Genomic DNA, 18,290 nt, shown 5'->3' on the forward strand with positions numbered 1-18,290 from the left:
TCAGTTCCGGTGCTTTCTGGCTGATGTTTTGGTCTGAATGCTGGCGGTGCTTTCACTCTAGTGGTAGCATGAGACGGAGGTAGTGCAGCTCAGGAGATGTGGAGATGTGGAGAAGGCCATCAGGAGATGTGGAGGAGGCTGTGGGAGGGCAACAACCCAGCAGCAGGACCGCTACCTCCTTCTTTGTGCAAGGAGGAGCACTACCAGAGCCCTGCTAAATGAGCTCCAGCAGGCCACAAATGTGCATGTGTCTGCTCAAACAATCAGAAACAGACTCCATGAGGGCCCGATGGGGGTTGTGCTTACAACCCAACACCGTGCAGGACGTTTGGCATTTGCCAGAGAACACCAAGATTGGCAAATTCACCACTGGAGCCCTGAATACTTCACAGATGGAAGCAGGTTCACACTGAGCACATGACAGACGTGACAGAGTCTGGAGACGCCATGACAATCTCCCGTTCCACCACATCCCAAAGCTGCTGTGCTGAACTGAGATCTGGTGACTGTGGAGGCCGTTGGCGTACAGTGAACTCACCATTGTGCCTTTATTCTGACCCAAGTCAGGATGGATCCATGTTTTCATGATGATTCCACCTAATTCTTATCCAAACATCTGAATGTGGAGCTGAAAGGGAGAGACTCATCAGACCAGAACATTTCTCCAGTCTTGGCTCTAAACTTAATTTACCTGGCTCCATCAGGTCTACATGACTAAATAGGCTGAGTTGCTTCAATGTGATTGGGTGATTAGATATTTGTGTTGGTGGAGCTGGTGAAGTGGATGGAGAGTTTATGTTCAAACAACATTGGAACTTGTTATAAAGGGGATAAGCAGCTCCTCTCTGTTTTACTGGACAATTTTATGTGTTTGTACTCATACCCACTGTGTGGATACTGTTGGTTTGATGAAGGTTGGTTTGGTGTCTAACACACGAGTTAACTTTTGCTAAAGCAACCCTACTTTATCAAAACCAGAGAGATTAGAGTTGGTGTGTGAAAATAAAAAGCAGTAACAAGACATATTGTTTCAGATTGATCATTTCAAACTCATCAAAATCTTTTCCCTGTAAATTCAAAGTATTTTAGGTAAGGCAAGTTTATTTGTACAGCACCTTTCATGTATGTGACAATTGTGACAAAGTGCTTTACATTAAAAACATTACAGATGGTGTAAAAAGGCATAAAAGTCAACACAATTAGCAAAATCACAGTAAAATCACAAATTACATAAGAAGAATTAAAAGTTTTTAGTTGAAATTTCAACCAAACGCTGCTCTTTCCATGCTTCACTTGACTCATCACCATGGTTTTCTTGGCAATTGAATGGATGATTGCTCCTAAAGCTCCTCCATTCCTGCTCAGCCAGGTAACCAGTGCAGAGAGCAGGACGCTGGTTTGATATCGTGTTTGTAAAGCTTGTAGAGGGAACAGTATGAACCTCCTGGCCTCTGTCACAGTCTTTTCTACAAACCTTGAGCTTTACATGTATCAGAAATGCTTAAATCAGCACACATGGGCTTATAATGCAGAAGGCAGCATGAGTAGAGGGTGTTTCTGCGTCAGATGGAGCTGTAGATTCCTGCGGTTGAAAACATACTAAACAACAGTGTTAAAGGCCACATTTATCTCCTCAGTGGAAACGTAGTGAATATAAGTGGGTGTGGACTGTATTTATAGGAAGGTCAAACTCATCCTGGGCCCAGAGTGTTCCAGGGGCCCCCTTCCCCACCGGAACATTGTGAAAAGTGGGAATGATACACTGTGACACAACATTTCTAACATCTCTGTCAATGGTACCAGTAGCAATACACTAGACACTGTGGTGTAACTATCTGGCTTTTATGTATATTTTGTTTCATGTTCAAACTGCCCTCTCCCTGAGCCGTCACCTTATCGTGGTGGAGGGGTTTGTGCGTCCCGAAGATCCTAGCAGCTATGTTGTCGGGGGCTTTATGCCCCTAGTAGGGTCACCTATGGCAAACAGGTGTCTAGGGGAGGGACCAGACCAAGCACGGCTCATAGACCCCTATGATGACGACCAACCTGGGCATGAATGTTCCCTTGCCCGGACGCGGGTTACCGTGACCCCCCTCTGGAGCCAGGCCTGGAGGCGGGGTACGAGAGCGAGCGTCTGGTGGCCGGGCCTTCGCCCATGGGGCCTGGTCGGGCTCAGCCCGAAAGGGTTACATGGGCCCCACCTCCCGTGGGCTCACCATCTGCGGGAGGAGCCGTAGGGGTCGGGTGCAATGTGAGCTGGGCGGCAGCAAGGGGCGGGGACCCTGGCGGTCCGATCCCCGGCTGCAGAAGCTGGCTCTAGGGACGTGGAACGTCACCTCTCTGGTGGGGAAGGAGCCTGAGCTTGTGCGCGAGGTTGGGCGGTTCCGACTAGATATAGTTGGACTCACCTCGACGCATGGCTTGGGCTCTGGAACCAGTACCCTCGAGAGGGGCTGGACCTTCTTCCACTCTGGAGTTGCTCATGGTGAGAGGCGCCGAGCAGGTGTGGGCATTCTCATCAGCCCCCAGCTTGGTGCCTGCACGTTGGGGTTTACCCCGGTGGATGAAAGGGTAGTTTCCCTCCGCCTCCGGGTGGGGGGACGGGTCCTGACTGTTGTCTGTGCTTATGCACCGAACAGCAGTTCAGAGTACCCACCCTTTCTGGGGTCCTTGGAGGGAGTGCTGGAGGGTGCTCCTTCTGGGGACTCCATTGTTCTGCTGGGGGACTTCAATGCTGGGCAATGACAGTGAGACCTGGAGGGGAGTGATTGGGAGGCATGGTCCCCCCCCTCTGAACCCAAATGGTGTTTTGTTATTGGGCTTCTGTGCTCGTCATGGATTGTCTATAACGAACACCATGTTCCAGCATAAGAGTGTCCATATGTACACCTGGCATCAGGATTCCCTGGGCCGCAGTTCAATGATCGACTTTGTAGTCGTATCGTCGGACCTGCGGCCACATGCCTTGGACACTCGGGTGAAGAGGGGGGCGGAGCTGTCAACTGATCACCACCTGGTGGTGAGTTGGCTCAGATGGTGGGGGAGGAAGCCGGTCAGAGCTGGCAGGCCCAAACGTGTTGTGAGGGTCTGCTGGGAACGTCTGGCTGAGTCCCCTGTCAGAGCGAGCTTCAACTCCCACCTTCAGCAGAGCTTCGAACATGTCCCGGGTGAGGCGGGGGACATTGAGTCCGAATGGGCTGTGTTCCGTGCCTCTATTGCTGAGGCAGCCAGCCGGAGCGGTGGCTGCAAGGTCGTTGGTGCCTGTTGTGGCGGTAATCCCAGGACTCGTTGGTGGACACCAGCAGTGAGGGATGCCGTCAAGCTGAAGAAGGAGTCCTATCGGGCCTTCTTGGCCTGTGGGACTCTGGAGGCAGCTGATGGGTACCGGCGGGCTAAGCAGCATGCGGCTTCGACTGTTGTCGAGGCAAAAACTCGGGCATGGGAGGAGTTCGGCGAGGCCATGGAGAAAGACTTCCGGACGGCTTCGAGGAGATTCTGGTCCACCATCCGGCGGCTCAGGGGGGGGAAGCAGTGCTCCATCAATACTGTGTACAGTGGAGATGGGGAGCTGCTGACCTCAACTCGGGACGTTGTGGGTCGGTGGAGGGAATACTTCGAAGACCTCCTCAATCCTACCAACATGTCTTCCCATGAGGGAGCAGAGCTGGTGGACTCAGGGGTGGACTCTCCTATCTCTGGGGCTGAAGTCGCTGAGGTGGTCAAAAAGTTCCTTGGTGACAAGGCCCCGGGGGTGGATGAGATCCGCCCGGAGTTCCTTAAGGCTCTGGATGCTATGGGGCTGTCCTGGCTGACACGCCTCTGCAGCATCGCGTGGACATCAGGGGCAGTACCGCTGGATTGGCAGACTGGGGTGGTGGTCCCCCTTTTTAAGAAGGGGGACCGGAGGGTGTGTTCCAATTACAGGAGAATCACACTCCTCAGCCTCCCTGGTAAGGTCTATTCAGGGGTCCTGGAGAGGAGGGTCCGCCGGATAGTCGAATCCCGGATTGAGGAGGAGCAGTGTGGTTTTCGTCCTGGTCGCGGAACAGTGGACCAGCTCTATACCCTCTCTGGGGTCCTGGAGGGGGCATGGGAGTTTGCCCAACCAGTCTACATGTGCTTTGTGGACCTGGAGAAGGCATTCGACCGTGTCCCCCGGGGGCTCCTGTGGGGGGTACTCCGGGAGTATGGGGTACCGGACCCCCTTGTACGAGCTGTCCAGTCCCTGTACGACAGGTGTCAGAGCTTGGTCCGCATTGCCGGTAGTAAGTCGGATTGGTTTCCGGTGAGGGTTGGACTCCGCCAAGGCTGCCCTTTATCACCGATTCTGTTCATAACTTATATGGACAGAATTTCTAGGCGCAGCCGAGGGGTTGAGGGGATCCGACTTGGTGGCCTCAGGATTGGGTCCCTGCTTTTTGCGGATGACGTGGTCCTGTTGGCTTCATCTGGCCGTGATCTCCAGCTCTCGCTTGAGCGATTCGCGGCCGAGTGTGAAGCGGCTGGGATGAGAATCAGCACCTCCTGAGACCATGGTCCTCAGCCGGAATAGGGTGGATTGCCCTCTCCGGGTCGGGAGTCAGGTCCTGCCTCAAGTGGAGGAGTTTAAATATCTCGGGGTCTTGTTCACGAGTGAGGGAAGGATGGAGCGTGAGATCGACAGACGGATCGGTGCGGCGTCTGCAGTAATGCGGGCTCTGCGCCGGTCTGTCGTGGTGAAGAAGGAGCTGAGCCAGAAGGCGAAGCTCTCGATTTATCAGTCGATCTACGTTCCTACCCTCACCTATGATCATGAGCTGTGGGTCGTGACCGAAAGAACGAGATCTTGTATACAGGCGGCTGAAATGAGTTTCCTCCGCAGGGTGGCCGGGCTCTCCCTTAGAGATAGGGTGAGGAGCTCAGTCATCTGGGAGGGGCTCAGAGTAGAGCCGCTGCTCCTTCGCATCGAGAGGAACCAGTTGAGGTGGCTCGGGCATCTGGTCAGGATGCCTCCTGGACGCCTCCCTGGTGAGGTGTTCCAGGCACGTCCCTCTGGGAGGAGACCCCGGGGAAGACCCAGGACACGCTGGAGGGATTATATCTCTCGGCTGGCCTGGGAACGCCTCGGGATCCCCCCCGCAGAATTGGCAAATGTGGCTGGGGAGAGGGAAGTCTGGGCTTCCCTGCTTAGGCTGCTGCCCCCGCGACCCGACCCCGGATAAGCGGCAGAAGATGGATGGATGGATGGGTTCAAACTGCTGGTGTTTGATCTACATGGGCCCCACATGGACCCCAAACGGGCCCTGAGTGGGTGTGGACCCCTGGGCCTGTGCCCATAATGCCCACTGGATAATCCAACCTTGATCCTAGTCCAGGTTCCACATCTGGAAAAATTTTCTCCGGTGGATCGGACCAGTAAAATAACAGCAGTTACCTAGAAATAATGTTTTGCTATGTTTTATCAATATTTTTATATTCAATGATCTATCCTATTTGAAAAGATTAATAACCTGAAGTTTAAATAATTTTACTTCATACACATGTTAACATGCTTCAGTCATTTAACTTATATACGAGATATATAAAACCATAGGTTCATTACAATACTATCGTTTTGTGTTATTTTCACGTTTAAACTTCATCCTGTGGGGCAGATTGGACCCTCTGGTGGGCCGATTCTGACCCCTAGCCTGTACGTTTGACACCCCTGATTCACAGGGAAACTCATTTTATTGACTTGTCTTTGTTTTTTCCTCCCAGTTTGTCTCGCTGCCCCCATTAAGGTGAAGCCATAAAGCAGCATGGGAGGCGTGGCGGTGGACGTGGGTGCAGAAGGTGTGAAGGCTCCAGATGGAGGTTGGGGCTGGGCTGTGCTGGCTGGTTGTTTCGTCATCACCGGCTTCTCCTACGCTTTCCCTAAAGCTGTCAGCGTCTTCTTCAAGGAGCTGATCAGGGAGTTTGGTGTTGGATACAGCGACACTGCCTGGATCTCGTCTATCCTGCTGGCCATGCTTTATGGCTCCGGTAGGCTGCTGCTTGTTTGCAGAACACACACATGGAGCGGTGTGATATATCGCAGCCTATAATAAACACTGATAAACAATGTTTGGTTTGATTAACCATGTTTGAACAAATTACTGCATCAGACAACATGCTGCTTTCTGCTCTCCTGGACACTAAATTAAATCAATCTTTTTTATTTAAGTTTTGATTTGACATTTTTTTTACATGTAAAGAACCCTGTAACCATAATTCAAACCAATCTTTATTTATATGGCACTTTTCATACAACAAAAGCGCAAACCACGCTGAGAGGCGTCATAGCGCCACCAGAGACCACTTCAACCTGGATAAGCCAGGACAGACTCCACACATGGTGCAGAGCCCCCCAGTCCCCCAGACTAGGGGATCCCCAGGAGAACGTTCCTGTGGGCAGACCAGACACAACTCCCAGTATGGAGGGCCTCGACGAGGAACCACTGGAAAGACAGTGAGACACGACAAAATCAAACAATAGATACAATAATGATAAAATATATTAAAATTTGGGATTTAAAGATCAAAATTTGAAGATTGAATAATAATAAAATACACAGAATAATAATAAATAGATAAATTAATAAGTAAATAAATAGTTAAATAAATAAATAGATAAATCAAAAAATAAATAGATAAAAGATCATATAAAAACATTTACAGAATTAAATGATAAGAATAGTAAAATAAAAGAATGAAAGAGAAAATAAATTCTGTAGCAAACCAGAATAAAAAAGTGGGACCAGAGGAGCTGTGGTCGTTATGGTAACTGGCAGGCTGTTCCACATGGGAGTCATAATGGCCGAAAGCAGTCTCCTCGTGGGTTTTGGGGTGATTAAAAGACCACTGCTAGAGGACTTCAGGGTCCGTGAGGGTTAATATGACAAAAGCAGGTCGGATAAATAAGATCCCAAGACTGTTAGGATGTTTAAAAAGGAATAAAAGACCCTTAAAATGGACCCTGAAGGGAGCAAATGCAGTGATCTTACAACCTCTGGGCCTTGTCAGCACATGTGCAGCTGAGTTTTGAGGTAATTGCAGGTTGGAGATGTCTTTTTGGGAATAACAGAGAGTAGGGTCTTACAGTCGTCCAAATGACAAGAGCTTAAAGCATCAGCCCCTCTGAGCCAGCCTGACAGAGAAACTCCGGCTGATCGCAAGATGATAAAACCTACTTCTGTTCATCTTTAATGTGAGGAAAGAAAGTAAGCTCAGAGGCAAAAGTGGTAACGAGAACCTCCACCTCTCCATCAGATATCTCAGATGTTGGTGCTGTTGCCTGCGAACAACATGTCCGTCAGTTTGAAGGGCGACTGCATTTTTATAAAACTAACCTTCTTCCAGTGAGACACAGACAACCTGAACATGTTTGATTTTGTCCAGGTCCGATATGCAGCGTGCTGGTGAACCGCTTCGGCTGCCGGCCGGTCATGATGGTGGGAGGCCTGTTTGCCTCTCTGGGAATGATCCTGGCTTCCTTCTCCACCAGCATCATCCACATCTACCTTACAACCGGAGTCATCACAGGTTTGGATGCCAACTGTTCCTGCAGATCATCAGCCTAAACAGCACGCACATACTTTTCTTTCTTGATGAAATGGTTTGTCTATTCGTTAAATAAACCAATTATTCGATCCAGTTCAGGTCGCAGGGGGCTGGAATCTATCCCAGCAATCAGCATGCGAGAGGCTGGTAGACTGTGTACATGTCGCCGGTCAACGCATGAACTCAGAGGAGATTTATTATAGCAACTCAACAATATACACCATGTCAGTAAAAACAGTAAACTAGAAAAACCTCCGCCAAGCATACTCAACATAACTTCAAAGTGATCCAGGATCTCTTCCGGATCTCCACCAAAATGTAACCATTTGTTCCTTGTTAGACCCCCAACATATCCTGAAAATTTCATCAAAATCCATCCATAACATTTTAAGTAATGTTGCTAACAGACAACCAAACAAACAAACAAACTCCGGGGAAAACCTAACCTCCTTGGCAGAAGTAAAAAAAGAAGTTAAAAAAACCAAGTACAAAGTCCACAGAAATACGTAAACAAAAACATTGGACCCTTGTGTCCACCCAGCGGCATGGAAACGAACAAACAGCACCTCTACTGAGAGCATACATCCGGGACAAAAGCACAGTTTTCTGCCCGGTAACATCAGTTTGATTGGACGACAACAGGTGTCAGTCATTCAGCGTCCCAAACATTTTCTGCTTTGTCGGCGCCGATTGGTCGCATTTATGTAAACATGATGACATCAGCATGTTTCTACCGTATCGCACGATTAGAAAGAGGGGTCGGTCATACCAATCGGCCAATCAGAGCCAAACTTAGCGCATTACGCACACACCCACTGCATACGCTGACGTGGTCGTCAGTGGTGTGGTGTCTGCTTTGTACTTTTTATTTAATCCAGAATCCAGGATCTCTTCCGGATCACCACCAAAATTTAATCATTTGTTCCTCGTGACACCCCCAACATATCCCAAAGTTTTTTGAGTAATGTTGCTAACAGACAAACAAACAAACTCTTACGAAAACAAAACATCCTTGGCGGAGGTAAAAACAGTCCTGGTAGCCTCCCACACTGCTGCTGGTTCTAATGGTGGTTCTGCTGTGTGTTACAGTCCAACAGAACCGAATTGCTACTTCTAACCATGAAAATGTCATGTTTGACGCTGTTTGTGCTCCATGTTCATACTTTTCTCTTTGGAACTTTTGAGATTCATTAACATAAGAAGCTGAGGAAGAGGCAGCTACAGTTTGAGCTAAAACGCATGTTTTCCCTATTTAACCCTTTAACGACGTGTATCATACTTGACACACTATTTCATCACTTCATAGTAAAAACGTTTAAAAACAGGTTCAATAGACCACATTTAGACATCACTTTAAATATTAAAGTAGATTTTAATCCCACACTGGGCCAGTTTTGACCCTTTGTTCTCAACCCTTTTTGCACAAAGCTGAAGCATCTGCTGCGGTTGGAGTTGCTTGTGACCCTGAAGGAGAAGTTAAAAGAATCTTTGTTCTCCGTTGCAGGTTTGGGATTAGCCCTGAACTTCCAGCCATCTCTGATCATGCTGAACCGGTACTTCAGTGAGAAGCGTCCGCTGGCCAACGGCCTCTCTGCTGCCGGAAGTCCTGTGGCCTTATGCTGCCTGTCTCCACTGGGCCAGGTCCTTCAGTACCAGTATGGGTGGAGGGGTGGCTTCCTCATCCTTGGTGGTATTCTTCTAAACTGCTGTGTGTGTGCAGCCCTCATGAAGCCTCTCGTAGGTCCCAATACCCTGAAATCCAAGAGCCAGGGACAGGACGATGATCAGGAAACAGATGGAGAGAAGAAGAGAGCCAAACCCAAACTGCTGGACGTCTCTGTGTTCAAAGACTGTGGCTTCGTCATCTACACGGTGGCTGCGTCCATCATGGTTCTGGGCCTCTTTGTGCCACCGGTTTTTGTGGTGAACTATGCCAAGGAGCTGGGAAATGAAGATACCAAGTCTGCCCTGCTGCTCACCATCCTGGGTTTCATTGACATCTTTGCGAGGCCCACCTGTGGCGTGATTGCTGGACTGAAATGGGTTCGGCCCCGTTGTGTCTACCTGTTCAGCTTTGCCATGATATTCAATGGAGTCACAGACCTAATTGGTTCACAGGTGGGTGAAGGTTTGTAAAGTATGACCTGGAAAGAAGAAATTTGGTTTGATTCTCTGCCTTCACTGCGTCTAACTTATCTTCAGGCCAATGACTACGCTTCCCTGGTGGTGTTCTGCATCTTCTTTGGCATCTCCTACGGGATGGTGGGAGCACTGCAGTTTGAGGTTCTGATGGCAATAGTTGGCACTGAGAAATTCTCCAGTGCCATTGGCCTGGTCCTGCTCATGGAAGCCGTCGCAGTGCTGGTGGGACCACCAGGTGCAGGTAACTAAACCCACTTTACTAGAACCAAGGTTTGGATCAGATTTTCCACTTGTTTGTTCCAGATTTTAGGAAAGCAACCTTGACCCAGAAGATCTAGAAGTCTTGGTGGCTTATATGAGTCAACAGATCAGACTTGTATTCTGGACCAGAACCACAAACAGTGTAAAGATTTGGAAGATTTCCTGGTGTTTGTGAGGACACAAGTAGCAGCTTTCTGGATTAGTTGCAGTTGTTTTTAGCCTTTTTTTTTTTTTTTTACTTAGACCTGTTAAAACTCCATTACAGCAGTCAAAACCAATGAAAACAGATGGTGAAGAATTTCTCCATCATGCTGGGCCATCAGTACTCTTATTTTAGATATATTCTTCAGATGGTTAATGGCTGATCTGGGTCCTGCTTTTATGCTAGCTGTTAAAAAGTCCAAAATGACTCTAAGATTTCTGGATTGAGTTGAAATATCTCTGATTGAAACTGAACCTTTGCTTCAAAATACAATAATTTCAGATTTTTCTTTATTTAGTAGAAGAAACTTCTTGAACATTCAAGCACACCTGTTAACTCAACTGTTTTGGTCGGGAAACTCCCGATTTTTACCCGTCTTTCCTGCTTTGTTATTTTCCCGGATTTCTCCCAGATTATGATATGGCGAGAAAATAAACCGACATGAGGAAACAAACCCCCACGCCTCTCAGAAGAATAAACATAGGGAAACCATATAACTAACAGGAAAATCCAAATTGACCAGGACACGAACTAAAGATTTGTCTGGGACCAGGGTCTCCTGGTGAGACAGTAACGTAGAGCTGAGTGTCGTCAGCATATTAAAGCTATAGTAGGTAATGTTGCTCAGAGACTTTTTTTTTCACTCTGGATGAAGTGGTTCCTCGTCCTGATAGTAGTCTATACATTCTGTAATCATGAACAATAAGAAATATAGTTAGAGCCCTCAGTTTACTGTAAATCTGTAAAAACTCTGACTAATCAAAACGTTCGGGCGGAATTTAAGTTGTTCATTTCATATATTTCATAAGCTTCTTCTCGGCTGAGAAAATGCAGGAAAGATTTCCCGACCCAGCTCGGTTTATTTGCCTCCTCCTGCTAAACAGCTGAGAAAGAGAAAATCTTTGGTGGAAAAAGCTGCAAAGTAGAAAAGCACTTGGAGAGCTCAAACCTCCGCCACAGCGTCTAAAAAGTTCCTGCATCCAAACAAATCTATACCTGTTCTTCCTTTTCACATTTCCAACAACTTGCAAAAATTTAATTAAAATCCATCCATAACTTTTTGAATTTTCTTGAACACAAGCAGATGAACACCGGTAGAAACATAACCTCCTTGGCGGAGGTAAGAAAAAAGCCTCGGATCACGCAAGGAGCAAAACCAGAGGGGGAGGAGCCAAGACAGGGCGCCACTTTCACTTCTTGCCCCAGCTTTAATGACCAGATATTTGGTTTGTTTCTGAGTGACAGTATGTTGATGCTGAACTATAAGTAGCATAACATGGACCCTTGGGGAACTCCATAAGTAGATGTATAGCTACCATGTGAATTTGGAGGAAACCAAATTTAAGGTATCGGTGCATGTTCTGGACCTTCTGAACATCCACAGCCAACTTCCCCTTAAGCAGCCGACTCCAAAGTGTGGTTTATTTTATCAGTGGAAGCTTTGAATGTAAACTGCACTGACATCTGTTTTCTCACATATCTGTTTACCTTTGCCACAGGCCGGCTACTCGACGCCACCAAGAACTACATGTACGTGTTCCTGCTGGCAGGAAGTGAGGTCGTGCTCTCAGCTGTGGTTTTGGCTACTTGCAACTTCCTGTTTATCAAAAAGAAGCCATCTGAGCCGGCTACACCTGAGAGCATCAAAGTGACGGATGAATCCTTCACCAGGGTGTGCAGCAGAGGTGCCGAGGGGAGCGATGAGATAGAGAAGGGAGCCAGAGAGGAGCAAGAGAAGGAGGACAGAGACAGGAAGGAGGAAGATGACATCAGGCCAAAGAGTTTAGATGTGGACTCAGAGGAGGTGGAGAGATTCTTGAAAGAACCACAACAAAATGGCAGCATGGCTCCAAGTCCTGAAACATGTCTGTGAGTTGAGGCGGAGGATTCTACTAACCAGATGGTTCGATGACCCCACACACACCCCTTATTCAGTGTGCTGTTCAGATGTTTGTGTCCATCGTGTGTGGGGCAGAAAGTGATGCTACTGCCATGTGAAATATTAAGTTTAGCCTGTGTGCTCGAGACTAATGATAGAGGGACAGAAGGACTCAGTTACAGCACTGCCATGTGTTTCTATCAGAGGTTTCTGCTCCTGGATGTAGCCACCAGCAAATACAATTAAAGGATAATGTTGTCAGGATCCTGTATGGGTGTATTTTTGTCAGCCAATCACATGAAAACCCTTTTAGTTGGGACAGATAGAGAGTCAAATGAGGAAAATTCCAAAACTAAACTTTTACCAGACCATCAGCAGCACAGAAAGTTGACACACATTACAGCTTTTATCTGTTTTTTAAAGAACAAAGTTGTCATGTTTAATAAAAGCCAGTGTTCAGACATGAGATAGGAGATAAATGCATTGTTACCTCTTCATGGTAATCTTCAAAAAGACAAGTGCAGGATCATTCCAGCTTTATCCTTTAAAAAGCAGCTTGTTCTTTCTTAGAGTCAGACAAGCTTTCATCTCACTGTACCTACAAACATCTCTGTTCAAGCTGAGAACCATCAACTTTCTGTTCTTTACATGCTGTACAGAAGCAGGAAGTGTCCGTGCTGCCGTGTTTGAGGTTCGATGGAGTTAGAGGACCGATCTAGATATCTGCTGTGTGGAGTTCCAGTCTTGCTGCTACTTGACTTGTTGCTGGTCTTCTGGTCGCTTTCTTATTCCCTCCTGAGTTGGTCCAGTTTGTCCTCATCAGTCGTTACCGTGAAGTTTATGACCTAAATCGGAAGGAATTCGGAAAACGCTGCAGGCGTGAAAATGCTGTGGTTCTAACGTTTCATTGTTTACGCTGCAGACAGCAGAAAGGATGTTTCATGTCTGTTTCATCAGCTTTGTTTGTTATACTCATCCAGTTTTCATCTCAGACCTGTAGCACATTCCAAAAGCCCATTCCATACCATCAGAACCCTGGTCCGAACCCATGCCATCAGAACCCTGGTTCGATTCCATGCTATCAGAACCCTGGTCCGATTCCATGCCATCAGAACCCTGGTCCAATTCCATACCATCACAGAACCCTGGTCCAATTCCATGCCATCAGAACCCTGGTTCGATTCCATGCTATCAGAACCCTGGTCCGATTCCATGCCATCAGAACCCTGGTCCAATTCCATGCCATCAGAACTCTGGTCCGAACCCATGCCATCAGAACCCTGGTCCAATTCCATACCATCACAGAACCCTGGTCCAATTCCATGCCATCAGAACCCTGGTTCGATTCCATGCTATCAGAACCCTGGTCCGATTCCATGCCATCAGAACCCTGGTCCAATTCCATGCCATCAGAACTCTGGTCCGAACCCATGCCATCAGAACCCTGGTCCGATTCCATGCCATCAGAACCCTGGCCTAATTCCATACCATCAGAACCCTGGTCCGAACCCATGCCATCAGAACCCTGGTTCGATTCCATGCTATCAGAACCCTGGTCCGATTCCATGCCATCAGAACCCTGGTTCGATTCCATGCTATCAGAACCCTGGTCCGATTCCATGCCATCAGAACCCTGGTTCGATTCCATGCTATCAGAACCCTGGTCCGATTCCATGCCATCAGAACCCTGGTCCAATTCCATGCCATCAGAACTCTGGTCCGAACCCATGCCATCAGAACCCTGGTCCGATTCCATGCCATCAGAACCCTGGCCTAATTCCATACCATCAGAACCCTGGTCCGAACCCATGCCATCAGAACCCTGGTCCGAACCCATGCCATCAGAACCCTGGTCCAATTCCATGCCATCAGAACTCTGGTCCGAACCCATGCCATCAGAACCCTGGTCCGATTTCATGCCATCAGAACCCTGGCCTAATTCCATACCATCAGAACCTTGGTCCGAACCCATGCCATCAGAACCCTGGTCCGATTCCATGCTATCAGAACCCTGGCCCGATACCATGCCATCAGAATCCTGGTCCGATTCCATATAATAACAGAACCCTGATCCAACTCCGCGTCATCACAGAACCAGGCTTTTGGACTTGTCAGCAACAGTCTGGATGCTTCTTTTGTTCTGTGTTTTAATTCTTCCAACAAAGATCTGGAGCGTTCGTTGGTCTAAACACAGTCCCAGTTTCCAGTGTATAGTGGTCTGAGTCCAGAGAACTGGACCTCCGAGAATCTGGACCAGGTCTACATGCAGCTGGTTTTCAGTGTGTAATGGTCTGAGTCCAGAGAACTGGACCTCTGAGAATCTGGACCAGGTCTACATGCAGCTGGTTTCCAGTGTGTAATGGTCTGAGTCCAGAGAACTGGACCTGTGAGAATCTGGACCAGGTCTACATGCAGCTGGTTTCCAGTGTGTAATGGTCTGAGTCCAGAGAACTGGACCTCTGAGAATCTGGACCAGGTCTACATGCAGCTGGTTTCCAGTGTGTAATGGTCTGAATCCAGAGTAATGGACCTCTGAGAATCTGGACCAGGTCTACATGCAGCTGGTTTCCAGTGTGTAATGGTCTGAATCCAGAGTAATGGACCTCTGAGAATCTGGACCAGGTCTACATGCAGCTGGTTTCCAGTGTGTAATGGTCTGAATCCAGAGTAATGGACCTCTGAGAATCTGGACCAGGTCTACATGCAGCTGGTTTCCAGTGTGTAATGGTCTGAGTCCAGAGAACTGGACCTCTGAGAATCTGGACCAGGTCTACATGCAGCTGGTTTCCAGTGTGTAATGGTCTGAATCCAGAGTAATGGACCTCTGAGAATCTGGACCAGGTCTACATGCAGCTGGTTTCCAGTGTGTAATGGTCTGAATCCAGAGAACTGGACCTCCGAGAATCTGGACCAGGTCTACATGCAGCTGGTTTCCAGTGTGTAATGGTCTGAGTCCAGAGAACTGGACCTCTGAGAATCTGGACCAGGTCTACATGCAGCTGGTTTCAGTAACGTCGGAGGTGACGTGTGTGAATGTAACTCTGGATTGTAGAGCTGGATGGAGGTTTCCATGGTAATGCCGGCTGGTGTGGTTCTGTCAGCTGATGATGCAGGTTCATCAGAAAGACCAGAGAACTGGACTGAAACATTTCCTACATATTCAGCAGGGTTTCTTCCAGTTTTTTTTGTTTTTAAATAAATTCCTGTCAATCTGCTAAATGTCTTAAATCCTCAGAGACTGATCTACCTCCATGTCCTACAGCCCTTGAAGTTTTACATTAAGTTGCATTCTGCTGTCTTCTGTCTTTTTAGACAGTTTTTACAGGTTTTACATCCATCAGCCTCTCATGGATGCTGTTTTAGGACCAAATACTGATCACAATCATCAACAAACATTTCTTTAATGTCAACACCTGCCCCAAACTGCCTCTGCAACTATCTTGTCTTTTATTAAATGTGTTGCAGATCTGGAATAAAAAGGTTTTTTTTCTTAACAAATTGTTTAAAAAACATTAAATATTTTCTGTTTATTCTGTCTGCATTTACATGAATCAGCAGTGATTATTTTTATATTATTTTCCGTCCCATCCTGGTTTATTCCTGTTAGATGTACACACATGCAGTTTGTGCTGCCTCTGTTACAAGCTGTCTGTTGATGTTGTCAGGCTTGTCTGTGTGACTGTTTGCTTTCAGAGCTGTGCAATACTAAACGTCACCAAGAGTATTTGTGGAATAAAGTATCGTCTACGATGTGGCTTACAAGTAGCATAATTTCCCTCATTATTAAAGAGATTTTATATTTTTCTTGCTGCCGAAATGTTTCGCAATGTCTGTCCCTTGTGTGTTTAAATAGACTATTAAAGGACTTTTACTGTTGTCTAACAACTTGCATTATTTTTTTTAAATTAGTTTTTAACATTTGTTTAAAATAAGGAGAATAAATGTACCTACATATATTTGTATCTGAGTTATCCACACAGTTTTCTCTGAAACTGTTCTCTATAAAAAGCAGAATTTCACCAGGCCATATTTTAATTCCCAGTACAAGCTAAACAACATCAGATGATGAAATTGATACAATTTACCATTTGATGGGAAATTTGAGACAAATTGGGTCTAAATATTCAGAAAAATGTTCCTCAGACTTTAAAGATCTCACCATCTACAGTGTATTACAGAAGATTTGGAGATTTTTTCTTCTCTGTCTCATTGGACTGCATCATCTTGTGGTGCGGCCTGGAGTTACATGACCTTTTTTCCCTCGAGCCGCCATGGTCCTAATGTATCTCTGTTCTTATCTGTTACAAGGCGGTGCTGGTGATAAACTGGCTGCGTGGCCGAGGTTCAGCTTGGTTCTGTATTCTTCTTTTGTCATTAATGTTACGTGTCTGTTTGTCAAACCACGGACGAGCTGGCTTGAACTTTGAATTTCCTCTCGGGGATGAATAAAATATCTTTGGTTTGATTTGACTTTGATTTGAATCAGAAGGAATCTCTGTATGCTGGGATAAGGCTGGACGCTGGTGATCATCTGCAGTAAAAGCAGACATGATTCTCTACTGGAAACCACTGCATGGACTCATGAGGACTTCCAGAAACCACTCTGTGAGCACAGTTCACCCTGAAATCCACACATGCAGATTAAAGCTCCATCATGCAAAGAAGAATTCATGTGTGAACAGGGTCCAGAAACACCACTGTCTTCTCTGGAACAAAGCTCATTTAAAACAAATAAAATAATTTCTGTCAAAGAGAAAAGTAGGCTGGGAATCAGGATCTGCTGGAGCAGGATGTTAATCATGTTTTACAGACAGTCCTCAGGCAGTGTGGAGTCAGAACAGCATGGCAGGAAAAAGCAACACAACAGCTGGGTGAGTGATGGATCTTTCCGTAACCATGGTGATGGTTGACTTCTCTAGTGAAGAATAATGACTAAGACTTTATGTTTGGTGTAACCCAGCAAACAAAAACAGCTGAAGTGGTTTAAGGTCTATTATTCAGCTGGAAAGCGGGTTGTCATGTCAGTATGGTAAAATAATCCACCTGCATTCATTCTGAGGTAAAATTTATAACGAATAAACACTATTTCACTATTTTCTACCCTGCTAGAATCCCTGTGGGTTGTGTGAGGATTACAGTGTACATGTGGTAAAGCTGAGGTCAGGCAGACAAGGGAGTAGAATACATGAAAAAGAAAATATCTGAAACAGGACTGAGTTGGGTAAGTTGGGACATGCTATGTTTCTAAGCAACTCTACATTTTTGCTATCATGTGACCATGAGTCAAGCATGCAGCATTTAAGCATGCCAGCAATCATTGGGTGAGAGGCAGGGTCCCTGGACAGGTTTGTAGTGTATAACAGAGAGACAAACAACCATCCATGCTCACAATCACTCCTAGGGACAATTTAGAGTCATCAATGAACTTCACAGTCATGTCTGTGTGGAGTTTGCTTGTTTTCCTCATATATATGTGGGTTTTCCGCATCGACCAAAGGACAAAAAAAAAACAAAAAAAAAAACACCATCATGAAACAAAAGTGCCATTAAATAAAAAAGTTATCCACTTAAAATGTTTTTTTTCTTCTTACATTTATTATTATTATTATTATTATTATTATTATTATTATTATTATTATTATTATTATTATCATCATTATTATTAGTATTAGTATTATGTAAAAGACAAATATTTTAATAATAATTAAACACTTTCTGTGGTCTTGTTTTACTTTACCACTGTGAATGTCAAGGTATCCTTAAAAATATTACATTTTATTTACTTATTTAGTTTTTATTATATTGTAATTTTTTTTGTTTTATGTTACACATTTACAGTTGTGCTCATATTTATTCATACCCTTTCATTAAAGAAGGAAAAAACACCTGCCTGTAAAATAAGATGAAATTGACAAAAGTAATAAATAAAACTTTTATGAAAATCATTACATTATTTTTCAAATTCTGGTTCAAAAGAAATATTTTTTTTAAAAAATCAAACAAATAAGACGATTTATTACACATTACATCACTCAAACTAATATTTAGTTGAACAATCCTTTAATGTTTCCGCTCCAGTCAGGTGTTTTCTGTTCCTCTCAGTCAGACTTCTGCACCTGTTGACAGGTATTTTGTCCCACTGTTCAACAGAAAAGTGCTCTAATTTGTCCAGGACACATTTGTTTGTTTGTTTAATTTTTCTTTCTTCTACTCAATTAAATGAAAAAACAGTGTCTTATATTACTA

At 45.8% G+C, this 18,290-nt stretch overlaps 1 protein-coding gene across 1 annotated transcript; it reads left to right on the top strand.

The window, feature by feature from the left end:
* Positions 1-5,780: 5,780 nt before the first annotated feature.
* LOC306765306 (monocarboxylate transporter 4-like) lies at positions 5,781-12,038 on the top strand (the record flags this gene model as incomplete). Its single annotated transcript, XM_079252721.1, has 5 exons — positions 5,781-6,003; positions 7,399-7,542; positions 9,065-9,678; positions 9,763-9,943; positions 11,665-12,038. The coding sequence occupies 5 exons, from the start codon at positions 5,781-5,783 to the stop codon at positions 12,036-12,038; spliced, it is 1,536 nt and encodes a 511-aa protein (XP_079108847.1).
* Between the last annotated feature and the right edge of the window lie 6,252 nt (positions 12,039-18,290).

The sequence above is a fragment of the Telmatherina bonti genome (genome assembly GCF_933228915.1).
Source record: "Telmatherina bonti genome assembly, chromosome: 14".
NCBI classification, from domain to species: domain Eukaryota; kingdom Metazoa; phylum Chordata; class Actinopteri; order Atheriniformes; family Telmatherinidae; genus Telmatherina; species Telmatherina bonti.